Genomic DNA, 13,588 nt, shown 5'->3' on the forward strand with positions numbered 1-13,588 from the left:
GAGAAAACAAATAGAGGTATACATGTAAATTATAAAAATATTGTATTTAGGACGTTAGTAGAAAATTTTAGAGCATCAAATAGCAAAACCCTTTTCGAACATCCTAATACAATAGTGTAGTCTATTCATGTTTCAACCCTAACACGGAAGTATTTTTAAGACCTTCAAAATATGTTACTATCGTTTAGTTAGCAATCTCAATTCAATTTCACCAGTAAAATCATAGGAAATCCAGAATGAAGAACATAAAGGAAACCATGCTTCAATACCTGAATGTTACAAAAAATATACAACTTAATCCATTGCTTACAACTTATAGAATTGAACTAAAATCTACCCAACTATACAAAATATCATTCCCAACTTCAACTAAAAAAGAACCTGCAAGAGAAGCTACAAGCAAGAAACTACAAAATAACACTACATGATGATGTACTTAATATTTGCATAATTTGACACAAATCAAAGAAAACCAGTTTTTGACAGAACAGCATTTCTCACCCTACTAAGATCTCTTCCTTTCAGAGTTCTCCCAACACCTTCACAAACAGAAAATGAAGAAATCTGACTCCTAGCAAGCTTCTTAGCCAACCATGTATGTGGAGGCAATCTACCATCATCATCATCATCATCATCATCATCCTCATAATCTTCATTATTCTCATCACTCCCTGCACCATCACACACCACATAATAATTATCACAACTGCCATTATTCTTCTCTATTGGGCTTTTACCATAGATTTTAGACCAGTCAGGGATGTTCACAGGAGCTGAACTCTGCACCACTTTAGACTCATTACTGTTATCATTGTGCTGATGTTTTTGAGCTCCTGGAATCATTCTTGATGCACTTGGAAGCCGTCTTGAGATCGAGCGTCGACTCGCTCTAGGACCATCATTCAGTTCACCAACCTTGAAGCCAGTTGCAGTCTCCTCCTTCACTGCCCACACCTCTTCCTCTTGTAACTCTTCACTTACATATGGCACCCAATACCTATTCTCCATTGTTTTCAATCACACCAAAGAAATAACCTCTCAATACTTTCTTTAATGTTTCTGCCTTCAAAGTTTCAGAATTTGAAGAGAACAAAATCAAAGGCTTTAATTATTGCAGCTTCTTTTTGGATTTGCCAGCTATAATTCAGAAGCAAATAGTGCAAGAGGAGCATTAAACAAAGTTTCCTACAATTGTATGATCTGCAGGAAAGTACATAATATAAATTATATAACTAAGAGATTCCAAAAGTCTTTAAGTAATAACTTATAACATTATAGATTCAGTAAAAAAAAACAGCAGAAGAAGAAGAAGATATCTATTTTATTAAATTCAAGCATTAAGTTTTTCCTATAAGATCTAAGGACCTGAATCTGATCTTCTGAGCTCACTGCTGATTTAAAGAGCTTCTTGTTGTTTGATGTGCCTTAAATTTCAACTTTTTTACAGCATGGTTTTACTGGGAAAATTATAAAGCAGTCAAAAATGTTTTCTTTGAGTGATCCCATACAAGACATTTACAAGACATATATAAGAAAGAGGACAAACTTTTAAGTTAGTACTATTCAATGAAAAGCTTAAACAATAGAAAGAATATATAGACTTTTTCAATAATGTACATAGCTTATTCAGATTTGTACACCTTTTTCTTTAAAAATTGTCAGTTTTAGTAGTGGCATATTATAGTTGATTAGTTGTTAAGGGCCTAATTTAAAATTGTATTGGCATTTCTATTATTAAGCTGGAAATTTATTTAAAAAGGAAAGAATTAATCTGGTCCTAACCACATTTTCCCAGTTGCTTCATATGATTATTTCCTGTTTTACCAGATTATTTTCTTTTATAGAAAAATATGTACCAAAAAAATTCATGCATCATATCTTGATTCTTTACCAAATATTACTCCCTATGTTTAGTACTCAATTTCGTTAAGATTATGCAAAAATAATTAGAGCTCGTTTGGTTAACGTTGGAACTTAATTCCCATGGGAAGTCTTATTTCATGGGAAGTAAATTCCCTTGTCTATTTCCTAGGAAATGGTTTTTGGTATTTGATTGAGCATAGGAATTTGTAATTGACAGAGGAATTTCTAATCATCAAGGAAGGTTGGTGATTAATTTCCTACACTTCATAGGAATTTCCATTTCCTTGAAAATTCTATTTCCCATGAATTCTCTATTTTCTGCATACCAAACAACTATCCTATTTTGTACTTCCTAGAAAATCCAAATTCCAGTAGAATTTAAAGTGAACCAAACGACCTCTTAGAAAATGTCAGTTAACATGTTGGTATTTGAAAGTGAAAAATGGACTATTATTAGCAAGTGCATCACTGCATTGTATTGTAAACCAAAAGACAATAGAAATGTAAGTAAGTGAAATAATTGGTCAAATAATATGGAACGGAAGGAGTATTTGTGGTGATTGTACTTCGATGATCAGTTTGGTTAGTTAAGTAGAAAAGGGAAGAAAGGAGATATTAATATATACAAAAAGACATGTGCTTTAATCCTCTACACAACTAGCCGCCTTAACTATATGTAATTTACACATTGAAAGTTCAATGCATGGGGCAATTCACCACAGTAGGAAGAAAACTACTAGCAGCCAAGCAGATGATAAAACCCTAATGACTGAGTCAAATTTCTTAAAGCTTGCATTTATTTATAATTTTACATCCAAGTAGCATATGAATCCCAGCAATATGCTAAGGAATCCACCAGATTTTCCCACGATGTAGATGTGAGTAGAACTATATTATATTAATTTCCATGATTATATTAATGTCTATACACATAAAAGGCGGCTCACAATTCTAAAGTTCCTGGGATATGTTTGCTGATTGGGACCTTCTCTGGACCCAAGATCCATAGTCAAGACAAACCATCTTTTTTAAAGAAACTCAATAGCAAACTAAACAAATCACATGTATAATAACGCCTAAATACAATTTCTCTATTAGTGAGGATGAAAAATGTATTTATGTTATATTATATAGTGTATGGGGACTGACTAAGTTTCATACGGGTCCACCTAGATCGATATGTATCGTCATGGTCAGTACACTTACTACGGAACCGATTGACTTTGTCATACCGGTTCCATTAGAATACCAAGACGGTACTCCTCCCCGGACCATCATCCATGGGCTTGGGTTCGATACAGTTTCTATCTAAATGTGCCTACGGGCCTAAAGATAAATATCAATATAGGATAAAAGTATATCCCAAAGGAATATATCTACGTCTAACCAATAGGAGCAAAGTCCTACTTGAGTAATGACTCTTGCCGGCTCCTATAGATACTCGTAGATCTGAGTCATAAGGTACGTTCACAAACATAATCATACTCTACTTGAGAGCTACCGGTTTACCCATTACTGACTTTGGCATCGGAGGGATGTTCCTCTTATTAACCCCCGAGGTTTACGTGTTCTCTTTGCAGGAAACCAAACCGTCTTATATACGGACATACCGGTTCACACCTTACCATTTATTCCATACCGGAACACATAGGATGGGAAAAAAGTTCAACAAAAAAGGGAAAAAAAAGAATGATTTTTGGGACACACTATAAAGGAAAATGGAGCAAAAATTTTGGAGAGAAAGAGCAACTATATGATAGATGTATATGATAGGAGTTAAATTTAGAAACAATACGAAACGGGTCTGAGTGACCAGAATAAGGAGGAGGAAAGATTCCGAGCAAGGAAGAAAAATTTGGTCCACTTTATAAGCTCAAAGAAGGTTCCATACTAAAACCAATTGGTTATAGTAAGAGTAACCCTTCTACCTTATACAGTGTATCAATCTCTCCTCTTTCTCCAACGTAGGACACTCACAAATAGGCTTTCAATGAGTTTCAACAATAAAATAAATGAAAAAGATGTAATAGCACCTAAACATTTTATCTACTTTCTAAATGTGAAGTACCTTAATGAAACAAATAATAATATTAAGAACGTGTTTTAATTTTTAAGTATGTTTTCTATTAAAAGTATTCTTGACTTGTCGTCGTTGGGTTCATAAAGAGTTAGCAAAGAGGCAAAGACTAGTTACAACTGTCTCAAAAATAATCCTTAGAGAGTTCATGTCCGTTCATCAACTACGTTAGCTGAAGACAAAACTTTGTTATTGTCCTCTACAATAGTTGCAAATGACAATAGATTCCAAAAATGATTCATGATTTGCATAATCTGAACCACATGATTCATTACCACACGGCCAACTATCAAATCAAGATGTTTCACTAAAAGTCTAGCTAACAAGAAACAAGAGACTGATACCTTGAATATCATCATTGATGCTTCCAATCACTTACCATTAGACATGGTTATTGGATAGGGTAGTCCAATGGTTAAAGAGTTATGGTCAAATTTTACAGAGTTTTTATTGCATAGGATCATTATTGGACAAAGCTATTATAGAACCGATAAAGAAACCCAATAATTTTGAAAAATAAAATAGGTTTTGCAAAAACAATTATATATTCGAAACCGTATTCATTTAAATTCACTTTTGACTCTCTTTGTTCCTTGTTTTTCTTGTTCGTTTGCCGGCCCGTCCATTATCGATCCGCTACCCATTTGGCCCAACTCGCTACCGACCCTTTATGAGGCGACCCTCTTATGATCCGACCAGCTTCCGACCCATATTGACCCTGATCCAACCCGCAATAACCAGGTCTACTTACAAGTTACAAGCAGCCAAATTTTTCATGACTGTCTTCCACCTAAAACATCTTGAGCTCACCATGAAGAAGATATAGATTGATTGAACCCGATCAGTCGTACAATTATTAAAAGTTAGCATGTATGATTTCTGTAAGCAATGAAAGAGAAGTGAACAAACAACAACTTGATATATAGAGGCAAACTTGTGATTGAACTAGAACGAAATTAGGATTTCTCTACTTTTGGATTTGACACTTGAAACTTGAAAGCAACAAAATACTCTGTCACTAACAACTAAGTTTAACTTATGAGGGTAATGCTTGATGGTGTAAACGCAAAGCTTAGATGGTGCAAACGCTAGTACATAGAGCATGGTGCACATATGTACATAGATAACAAGTCAAATATACGGGGATAACAAACCAAATGAACATATGTACATGGATAAAAGGCCAAGTGAACATATATGCATCTCTAGTTGGTACATGTTCATTGGTATTGATCTCTGTGTACATAAGCTAGTCCTTCATGTTCATCGTGAGTATGGTTCTCTTCTTACTGACGTGTGTTATGCGTGTGTACTAATTTGGGGTGTAAATGCAGTTTAACTTCTAGCTTCACCTTACTTGTCACTTCCAGCAGTTTACTAGTCACAAATTCTGATTGTGAATACTTGCAAATATCTTCTTAGAAATCAATCTTACAGAACAGAAGTTTGTAGGACAAATAATAGTGTAATGGTACTTTATATGGCAGATAAAATGAAATAAGTTAGTTGAGTGGACAGGTAATAGGAAATGGAGGTTCTACCATGTCCCTACTTATACATGAGAACGTATTACAGCAAATGCGTATGTCTGTATTTATTTGCAACTAAAACTCTTAAGAATACTCTGTTTTAAAACCCACAAACTCTACATGTTTGTGTTAAATCATCTCTTTTGGCGTCTAACAACAGTACGACTAAATATCTAACTATTAATTACCTACAATGAGCCTGTAGAGTAAAATCAGTAACTTCAGCTTCAGTGAATCCACAGTCCACTACTTTCTTATCTCTTGTTAGATCACAGAAACCAAGGTGATTTGGGGTCGGTTAACATGAATCGTCAACTGGAATCGTGACCAGAGGAGATGGCATCGTCAAGAGGTCATGATATGGGGCTATGTTTTACGCTGGCCACCCCAAACCTACCGCAACTCTCCTCCTTTATCCGGGCTTGAGACCGGCAGGCGGCAGTGAATGCCACACAGATTTTTTAGTACTAATGAGTAATAATTTTACAGAACACATTGTGTTATGTTCAACTCTACGAGAAAGCAAACGAATACTGTCAAAAATCGAGCAGCATCGTGCTGTTACCCATGCTGACTGCTGTAAGCTATGTATACTAAGCAGAATCAGGTAAAGCTGTAAGGTGCCATGAATCAAGTTCATATATCAGGCACTGACATGCTTGAATACTACTATCGTTCATCACTGAATAGCTTAAATAAGATAGTTTACCAAATTTTCTTCACATTTAAAAGAACAAAAAGAGGTACATGGCTTCATGTAAGTAATACAAAGATAAGACATCTGGACAGAACATTGGTGGACATACACATGCAATGAGATTGTTTCAGCCTTAATGCATCTTATACATGTATCTCTATGGAGTGACAAGGAAAATGAAACTAACACTCCGAATTGAAGCATGTAGTTTAGAAACTAAAAGGCCCATCTAAATCAAGGTGAAGTAGTGGCACCTGAATTAATACACAATCTTACTGTTTGAGTCTCAAAGATGCTGTTGTACAATATTTGACAACTTGTGGCAGATAAATAAATGACAAACGAAAGTTTCATATCTTAATGAGCACAATTATAAAGATTTACACGATAAATATAAGAATGAGAGGAATTGGACATACCATCTTAGCAAAAAATATTAAATGCACGAAAACACTAGAACGAGTTACCTCATAACTCATAAGAGATATGATCTCTTGGAACCCACTCTCCAGTGTCCTATGGTAGTTTGTCATATGCCATCTGAGTCGCCGCCAATCATGATGTGTGAAAACCATCATAAATTTTCTAGTTAATGCCTTCTTGACCTGTAACTTCCCTAGTTTCCATCCTCTACAACATCCATATTGAAATTTCATGTCAGGTTGTGCTGCAGAGAAGTTTAATCATTATGCCTTACAGTCTGAATTTCATCATAATTGCTTCCTAACTGATAAATTTGTTATCCTTGCATATAAACCTCAAAATATTCAGCTTCCCATGAAGTTCCTCGGGAACCTTGCTAGGTACCAATTAAGTAGAAGCTAACATAGTTTGAGCTTCAGAGTTTCTTTTTATAGGTTTTTGCTTTTAATATCTACCTTCAAAAGTGCCCTCGTCTGGCAGGGTAGTCAAGTTGCAGCAGAACAGTCGTTCTGAAAGGCCCTGTGAAAACTATGATTACTCTACCACAGACAAAGACCTTGATCCAATATGCAGGAAAGGTGAAAAAGCTTGGAACCATACCATATCCAGATATTATGCTATACACTAATCTCAAAGCAATTCTCTTTCTTTATCTTTCTAATAATAGGTGGCTGTGTTGATAATTTTGTCATGAAAGACATGGCTGCCATGCAACAAAGTTATATATAATTATATGTAGCATTAGGAATAGGAAATATAAAAGATCCTTAGACACCCAAGGGAATAAAATTAGGTTCATACAGAAGTATATACTGCCCTTTCTCCCAAGTTCAAGAAACACAATCACTTGTTCATTGCAAATAATGTCACAATGTGTGTTAGGAAATGCGTGAAGATGGCAAAAGGATGTGTGAGATGTGACTTGCGAAGGAGCTGAACCAAAAAGGAATAGCTCGGTCGCGAGTCGCCATCTGTGTCGCGAGGTGCGACGAGACTGTTTTTGGAGCAGCGAGCAGCAGCAAGGCAGAGGCTCGTCGCGAGTCGCGACGAGTATCGCGAGGCCATCGCGAGGGTTCGCGAGTCGCGACGCTTGTCGCGGGTCGCGATCTGGGCTGTTTCGGAGCGCGAGGCGATTTCTTCACTCGGTTTTATTTTACGACTTAGGGCTTGTATCTTAGACTTCATATAAATATGTTTTGTCATATTTAGGGCTTTTAACCACAAAATACTAGAGAGAGAGATTAGAGAAAACACAATAGAGAGATTAGAGAGAGTCTTTGAGATTCAATTGAAACTTCAATTGAATCTTGCCTATTGTATTTGTAATCGTCTCGTTCATAGTGAAGCGATCTTTTTCCCTGCCTTGAGGACGTAGCTATCACATTGATAGTGAACCTCGTTAAATCTTGTGTGTTCATTTATTCGCTTTCTTGTTTTCTTGTGTGTGTGCTTGGTTGTTGTGAATTCTTGTTGGTTTAATTAAACGCTTCCGCATAACAAGTGGTATCAAGAGCTACAGGTTAACACCGGGGTTAATCGCTTTTGGGACATGGCAACAACAACCTTAAAGATCGACAAGTTTACGGGAAGGAATAGTTTTGGGCTATGGCAGATAAAGATAGAGCTTTATTGAAACAACAAGGTATCTGGAAACCATTGATTAAGGGTTTCACAACGACATCAAAAGAGGGAAATCTGACTGGTCTAACTGAGGCTGAGTTGGAATCTATGGAGGAAAGAGCACACTCCACTATCTTGCTATGCTTGGCGGACGATGTCATCACAGAGGTTGCAGATGAAATCACGGCTGCAGGTTTGTGGTTGAAACTGGAGAGCTTGTACATGACAAAGTCGCTCACAAACAAATTGCTATTGAAGCAAAGGTTGTTTGGCCTACGCATGAGAGAAGGTATGTCCCTAAAAGATCATCTCGATCGTTTGAATTCTATTTTACTGGACTTGCGTAATTTAGATGTTAAGATTGAGGATGAGGATGCTGCGTTGATATTGTTGGTTTCATTGTCAAGTAGCTATGAACATTTTGTAGAGTCTTTTGTGGTTGGAAAAGACACTGTGTCCCTAGAGGAGGTAAAGTCGGCACTTTACACTAGGGAATTGCGTCATAAAGCAACTGGTGATATGGTAGAGGATCGTGATTATTCTGCAGGTTTGGTAGCAAATGCGAGAAAAATAAGGGAGATTCGAGTAGGGATAGGAGAAAACCTAGGTCGAAGGGCCCTAAAAGTAGTGATCTTTGCCATTATTGTAAAGAACCGGGTCATTGGAAGAGTGAATGTCCTAAGAAGGATGGTTCGGCTTCTTTTGCAAAACAAAATAAGGTTGACTACGATTCTGAGGAGGATTTAGCTCTAATTGTCCATGAGGAGAAACGCTTAGAAGATAAGTGGGTTCTTGATAGTGGATGTTCTTCACATATGTGTTCTGACAAGGAGATGTTTTCGACCTATAGCTTATGCAAGAGTAGTGTTACTTTGGGTGACAATACGGTGTGTGAGGTGGTTGGAGTAGGCTCTGTGAGGTTTAGAATGCATGATGGGAGAGTTAAGGATCTTAGAGGCGTGAGGCATGTTCCACAACTTAAGAGAAATCTTATATCTCTTGGGATGTTAGACCGTAAGGGTTTTCGATTCCAAGGAGGGGATGGAGTTTTGCGTGTGGTGAAGGGTTCTTGTGAGTTACTTCGTGGCGTGAAGTCAGGTGTGGGTAACTTGTATGATTTGCAGGGTACAGCACTGGCTAGAGATGATTCTGAGTTGAAGCTGCATTCTGGGTTGAAAAATGATGGTCTTGAGTGTGAGGTGGAGCTTATGGGGGCTTCTACACATGTTGAGGGTCGGAGTCAACGAGAATGAGTTCAACAACCGGGTTTGAGAGTATACTTGGGCTGAGGATGAGAGTGTCAACAGTGAGGTAGAGTTTGTGGGAACTTCTACACAACTGGTTGAAACTGAGGGTCATCAAGAAGAACAACCAAGGGTCTCTCAGCAGCAGATTGGTATGATAAGGTTCGGTTCTATCGATACTTGTGTGCCAGCTTATAGCTATGGGATCTCGAGCGACATGTCTTTGCCAGGGAGTGTTGGGTTGAGAGGTGATTCTGGGAGAAGTCACCAAGAGGTAGCTAGATTGGAACTCCAGGAGGAGTTGCCTGCGTTCCAGTGAGAACGGGGTGGAGTGCTCCGGCGCGAGCATAGAAGAACTTGACGGAAGTTCCCCTGCGCCAAGGGTGATTTGTTTTGGTACTTAGACGTAAGTGCAAATGGCTCTAGTTGGAGCAACTGGCAGGGTACTGGCTCGTCTTGATTAAGGTGGAGCTAGTGTGTTTGCGGTTCAGTGAAGGCGATTTGATTTCCGACGGGTAATAAATTGGGTTTCAGGTGAATGCGCAACATAGGTCTCATATGCTGTGAGACCGGGTCGTTCATGATGAGTGGTCAGCGATCTTGGCGAGATTGGGTGAGACTCATATGAGGGCAAGCTGGCATCGGGTAAAGATGATGAGCCGGAAGGGAAAGGAGTATCTTGCGTACTGTTGCAGAGGTACATGCTGGGTTGATGGTTTTCGAGGTGGAGTTGTGTAGTAGATGCAAGTCAAGGTGGAGATTTGTGAGATGTGACTTGCGAAGGAGCTGAACCAAAAAGGAATAGCTCGGTCGCGAGTCGCCGACATGTGTCGCGAGGTGCGACGAGACTGTTTTTGGAGCAGCGAGCAGCAGCAAGGCAGGAGGCTCGTCGCGAGTCGCGACGAGTATCGCGAGGCCATCGCGAGGGGTTCGCGAGTCGCGACGCTTGTCGCGGGTCGCGATCTGGGCTGTTTTTCGCGAGCGCGAGGGCGATTTCTTCACTCGGTTTTATTTTACGACTTAGGGCTTGTATCTTAGACTTCATATAAATATGTTTTGTCATATTTAGGGCTTTTAACCACAAAATACTAGAGAGAGAGATTAGAGAAAAACACAATAGAGGAGATTAGAGAGAGTCTTTGAGATTCAATTAGAAACCTTTTCAATTGAATCTTGCCTATTGTATTTGTAATCGTCTCGTTCATAGTGAAGCGATCTTTTTCCCTGCCTTGAGGACGTAGCTATCACATTGATAGTGAACCTCGTTAAATCTTGTGTGTTCATTTATTCGCTTTCTTGTTTTCTTGTGTGTGTGCTTGGTTGTTGTGAATTCTTGTTGGTTTATTTAACGCTTCCGCATAACAGGATGTGCTGCATAATTGAAATAGTAGAAGCAAGAGATCACAATTGGCACTGTCCATCAAATCCAATTCATGATCTAGTATTCTAGTTAGAAATCAGAACTTGAATTGGAGAATTGGCATGGCAATTCAATAAAACTTACAAGTAAGACTGAAGGTGGTTTCAACCTACGATATATCACCATAACACACAGACTTGGCACTCTCAATTCTCGAGTCTCATCCCCTGAAGTACCCTTGGTAAAGAAAAAAAAATGTTTTCCTTTTGACGTGCATAACATCATACTATATGTTCTTGAACAAGAAAATTCCTGACAATAAACAAAAGAAGGTTTTAACTAGTTTTGAACCTAAAAGAATGTCGAACCAGTTTGATTATCCACCTCAATAACAATGTAAGTTAGTAAATAATCATTGCAACAGATTCAAGTGGGAGCCAATAATAGCGAATATGATTGTAAACATTAAAATTTTAGCAGTTACATCACATATTTGATGATAAGATTAATATCTAGAGAGATCCTATCTTAATTATAAAACCATGATCAATAAAAATTTTGGTGTCTAAAATGATAGAAACCAGAAAAATCACACCAGATACCAAGCAAAAAAAGCTATTAACCAACATATGTTAGTGAACTGTACAGGGAAAGAAACAAATTCATTTAATGTAGTACTCTTTTTAAATCCCTCAAAATCTACATGTTTGTGTGTCAAATCCCTCTCTTGGCATCTAGAAAAATTATGACTAAAAATCTAACTGTTAAATACCTAACAATGAGTACTTTACATGTAAAATCGTTTCTAAAGGTTGATGTATCTGGCACCTGAATTAACATACTATGTTACCTTTTTGAGTCTCAGAGATGCTGTGGTAGGAAATTTGTAGCAGATACATAAATGACAAACGAAAGTTTCATATCTTAAAGAGCACATCCAGATTTGTAAGACAAACATATATATATAGAGATAGAGATTGGACATACCATCTTCGCAAAAACTACAACAAAAACATCACATATCTTCTACTATTAGTGCCTTCTTGACCTGTAGCTTCCCTATTTTCTCACAATTCAGCAAGTTGAAATTACATGTCATGTTGTTCTTGCAGATGATTGGTTCAGTCTTCAAGCCTTATAGAATGAAGTTCTTCATGATTGCTCTATAGCTGCTGGATGTGTTGGTCCTTCCAAAGCTACAATTTTAAGTTATAAAGCTCATATGTATCAGCTTACTCTGAAGATCCCATGGGACCTTACCAGTTGCTGGTTGAGTAGAAGCCAATGTAATCTGAGCTTCAGAAAATCTTTGTATGTTAATGTCTAGCTATAGCCTATAGGTTTTTGTTTCTAAAATCCAACTTCAGAGCTCAGAAGTGCCTTCATCTGGACAAAATAGTCAATTTGCAGCAGAACAATTCCTCCTCATGAGCCCTGTGAAAAAACGGTTACTAGACCACAGAAAGAGACCTTGACCGAATATACAGGAACAGGTGAAAAAGATTGGCATCGCACCATAAACCAGATATTATGCTACACTAGTCTCAAAGCAATTTTCTTCCTTTATCTTTCTAATAAAAGGTGACTGTTGATATTTTTCATGCAAAGCATGGAAAGTTGTATGTAGTATTAGGAACAGTCGAACAGAAAAAATTTAGTAAGACACCCAAGGACATATATTAAGGTTCATACACTATCCTTTCTGCAAGTTCAAGAAACACAATCATTTGTTCAATGACAATATGCCATAATGGTATGAGTTAGTAACCAGATAAAGATGGCAAGAGGATTGGCTGTGCAATTAATAGTTGGAGCAAGAGATCATATTGGCTATCCCATCATATCCACACCATGATCTAGTTATAAATCACAACTTGAGTTGGAAAATAGGCATGACAATTTGAACATGCATGTGATGATGTGAAGACTGAAGATGGAATCAGTAAATGATATCTCACAATAACACAGACTTGGCACTCTCGTGATCTCATCTCCTGAAGTACCCTTGGAAAAGCAAAAAACGTTCTCCTTTGACATGCATAGCAACATACTATGTTCTCTTGAACAAGAAAATTGCTGACATTAAATAAGACAAGGTTTAGAAGTTTTTCTGAACCTGAACAAAAAATTACCTATGGTGCAGTCGATCTCATTCTGCACCATAAGAGCCAAGTCCATGTTGAGCAAAGACAGCTACACAGGCACAGAACAGAACCAAGCAGCTAGCAATTAGTCATAGGAGCACCAAGGATTCCCTCAATACCACCAGTCTATATGCTACCAACAATGTAAGCTCATGAATTTAAAGGTTGACGACCTTGTTAATACTCAAGACCACTCCGAAGCATAGATCCTAATATCCAACCAGTTTGATCATCCCCTTAAACCACATTGTAAGATAGTAAATATCCATTGCAACAGATTCAAGCAGGAACCAACACTAACAAATATGATACAAACAAGAAAATTAACACCAAATACAGAGAAAAAAAGTTATTCACTAACATATGTTAATCAAACTTACAAGGAAAATAACATCAGACCATCCTTTTAAACATCAACTCCAAGACAAGAAACTGAATGACATATAACAGAAGGGATTAATGTAATGCAGATGTTTGTTCAATAAGATCATCGAGCATAGTTTACAAAAGAGAGCAATAGCAAAATTCACAAGTTATCTTGAACTTACTTAGTAGAATCATCTGAGGTTCAGCTAACTATTACTTCATTCAGAAATCCGAAAACTGCTGTAGCAAGACATCTCCAGGAAAG

General features: G+C 37.6%; 1 protein-coding gene across 1 annotated transcript; it reads right to left on the minus strand.

Moving 5' to 3' along the window:
• Positions 1–237: 237 nt before the first annotated feature.
• LOC104891692 (hypothetical protein) lies at positions 238–1,606 on the minus strand. The gene is made up of 2 exons (XM_010677425.4): positions 1,366–1,606; positions 238–1,200 (listed from the first exon to the last, which is right to left on the minus strand). The coding sequence occupies exon 2, from the start codon at positions 1,006–1,008 to the stop codon at positions 463–465; it is 546 nt and encodes a 181-aa protein (XP_010675727.2). The 5' UTR covers positions 1,009–1,200; positions 1,366–1,606; the 3' UTR covers positions 238–462.
• Positions 1,607–13,588: the final 11,982 nt, after the last annotated feature.

Source organism: Beta vulgaris, chromosome 4 (genome assembly GCF_026745355.1).
Source record: "Beta vulgaris subsp. vulgaris cultivar EL10 chromosome 4, EL10.2, whole genome shotgun sequence".
Taxonomy (NCBI): Eukaryota; Viridiplantae; Streptophyta; class Magnoliopsida; order Caryophyllales; family Amaranthaceae; genus Beta; species Beta vulgaris.

Coding starts and splice junctions, on each gene's coding strand:
- LOC104891692 (XM_010677425.4), bottom strand. CDS start 1,008: ATGGAGAATAGGTATTGGGTGCCATATGTAAGTGAAGAGTTACAAGAG.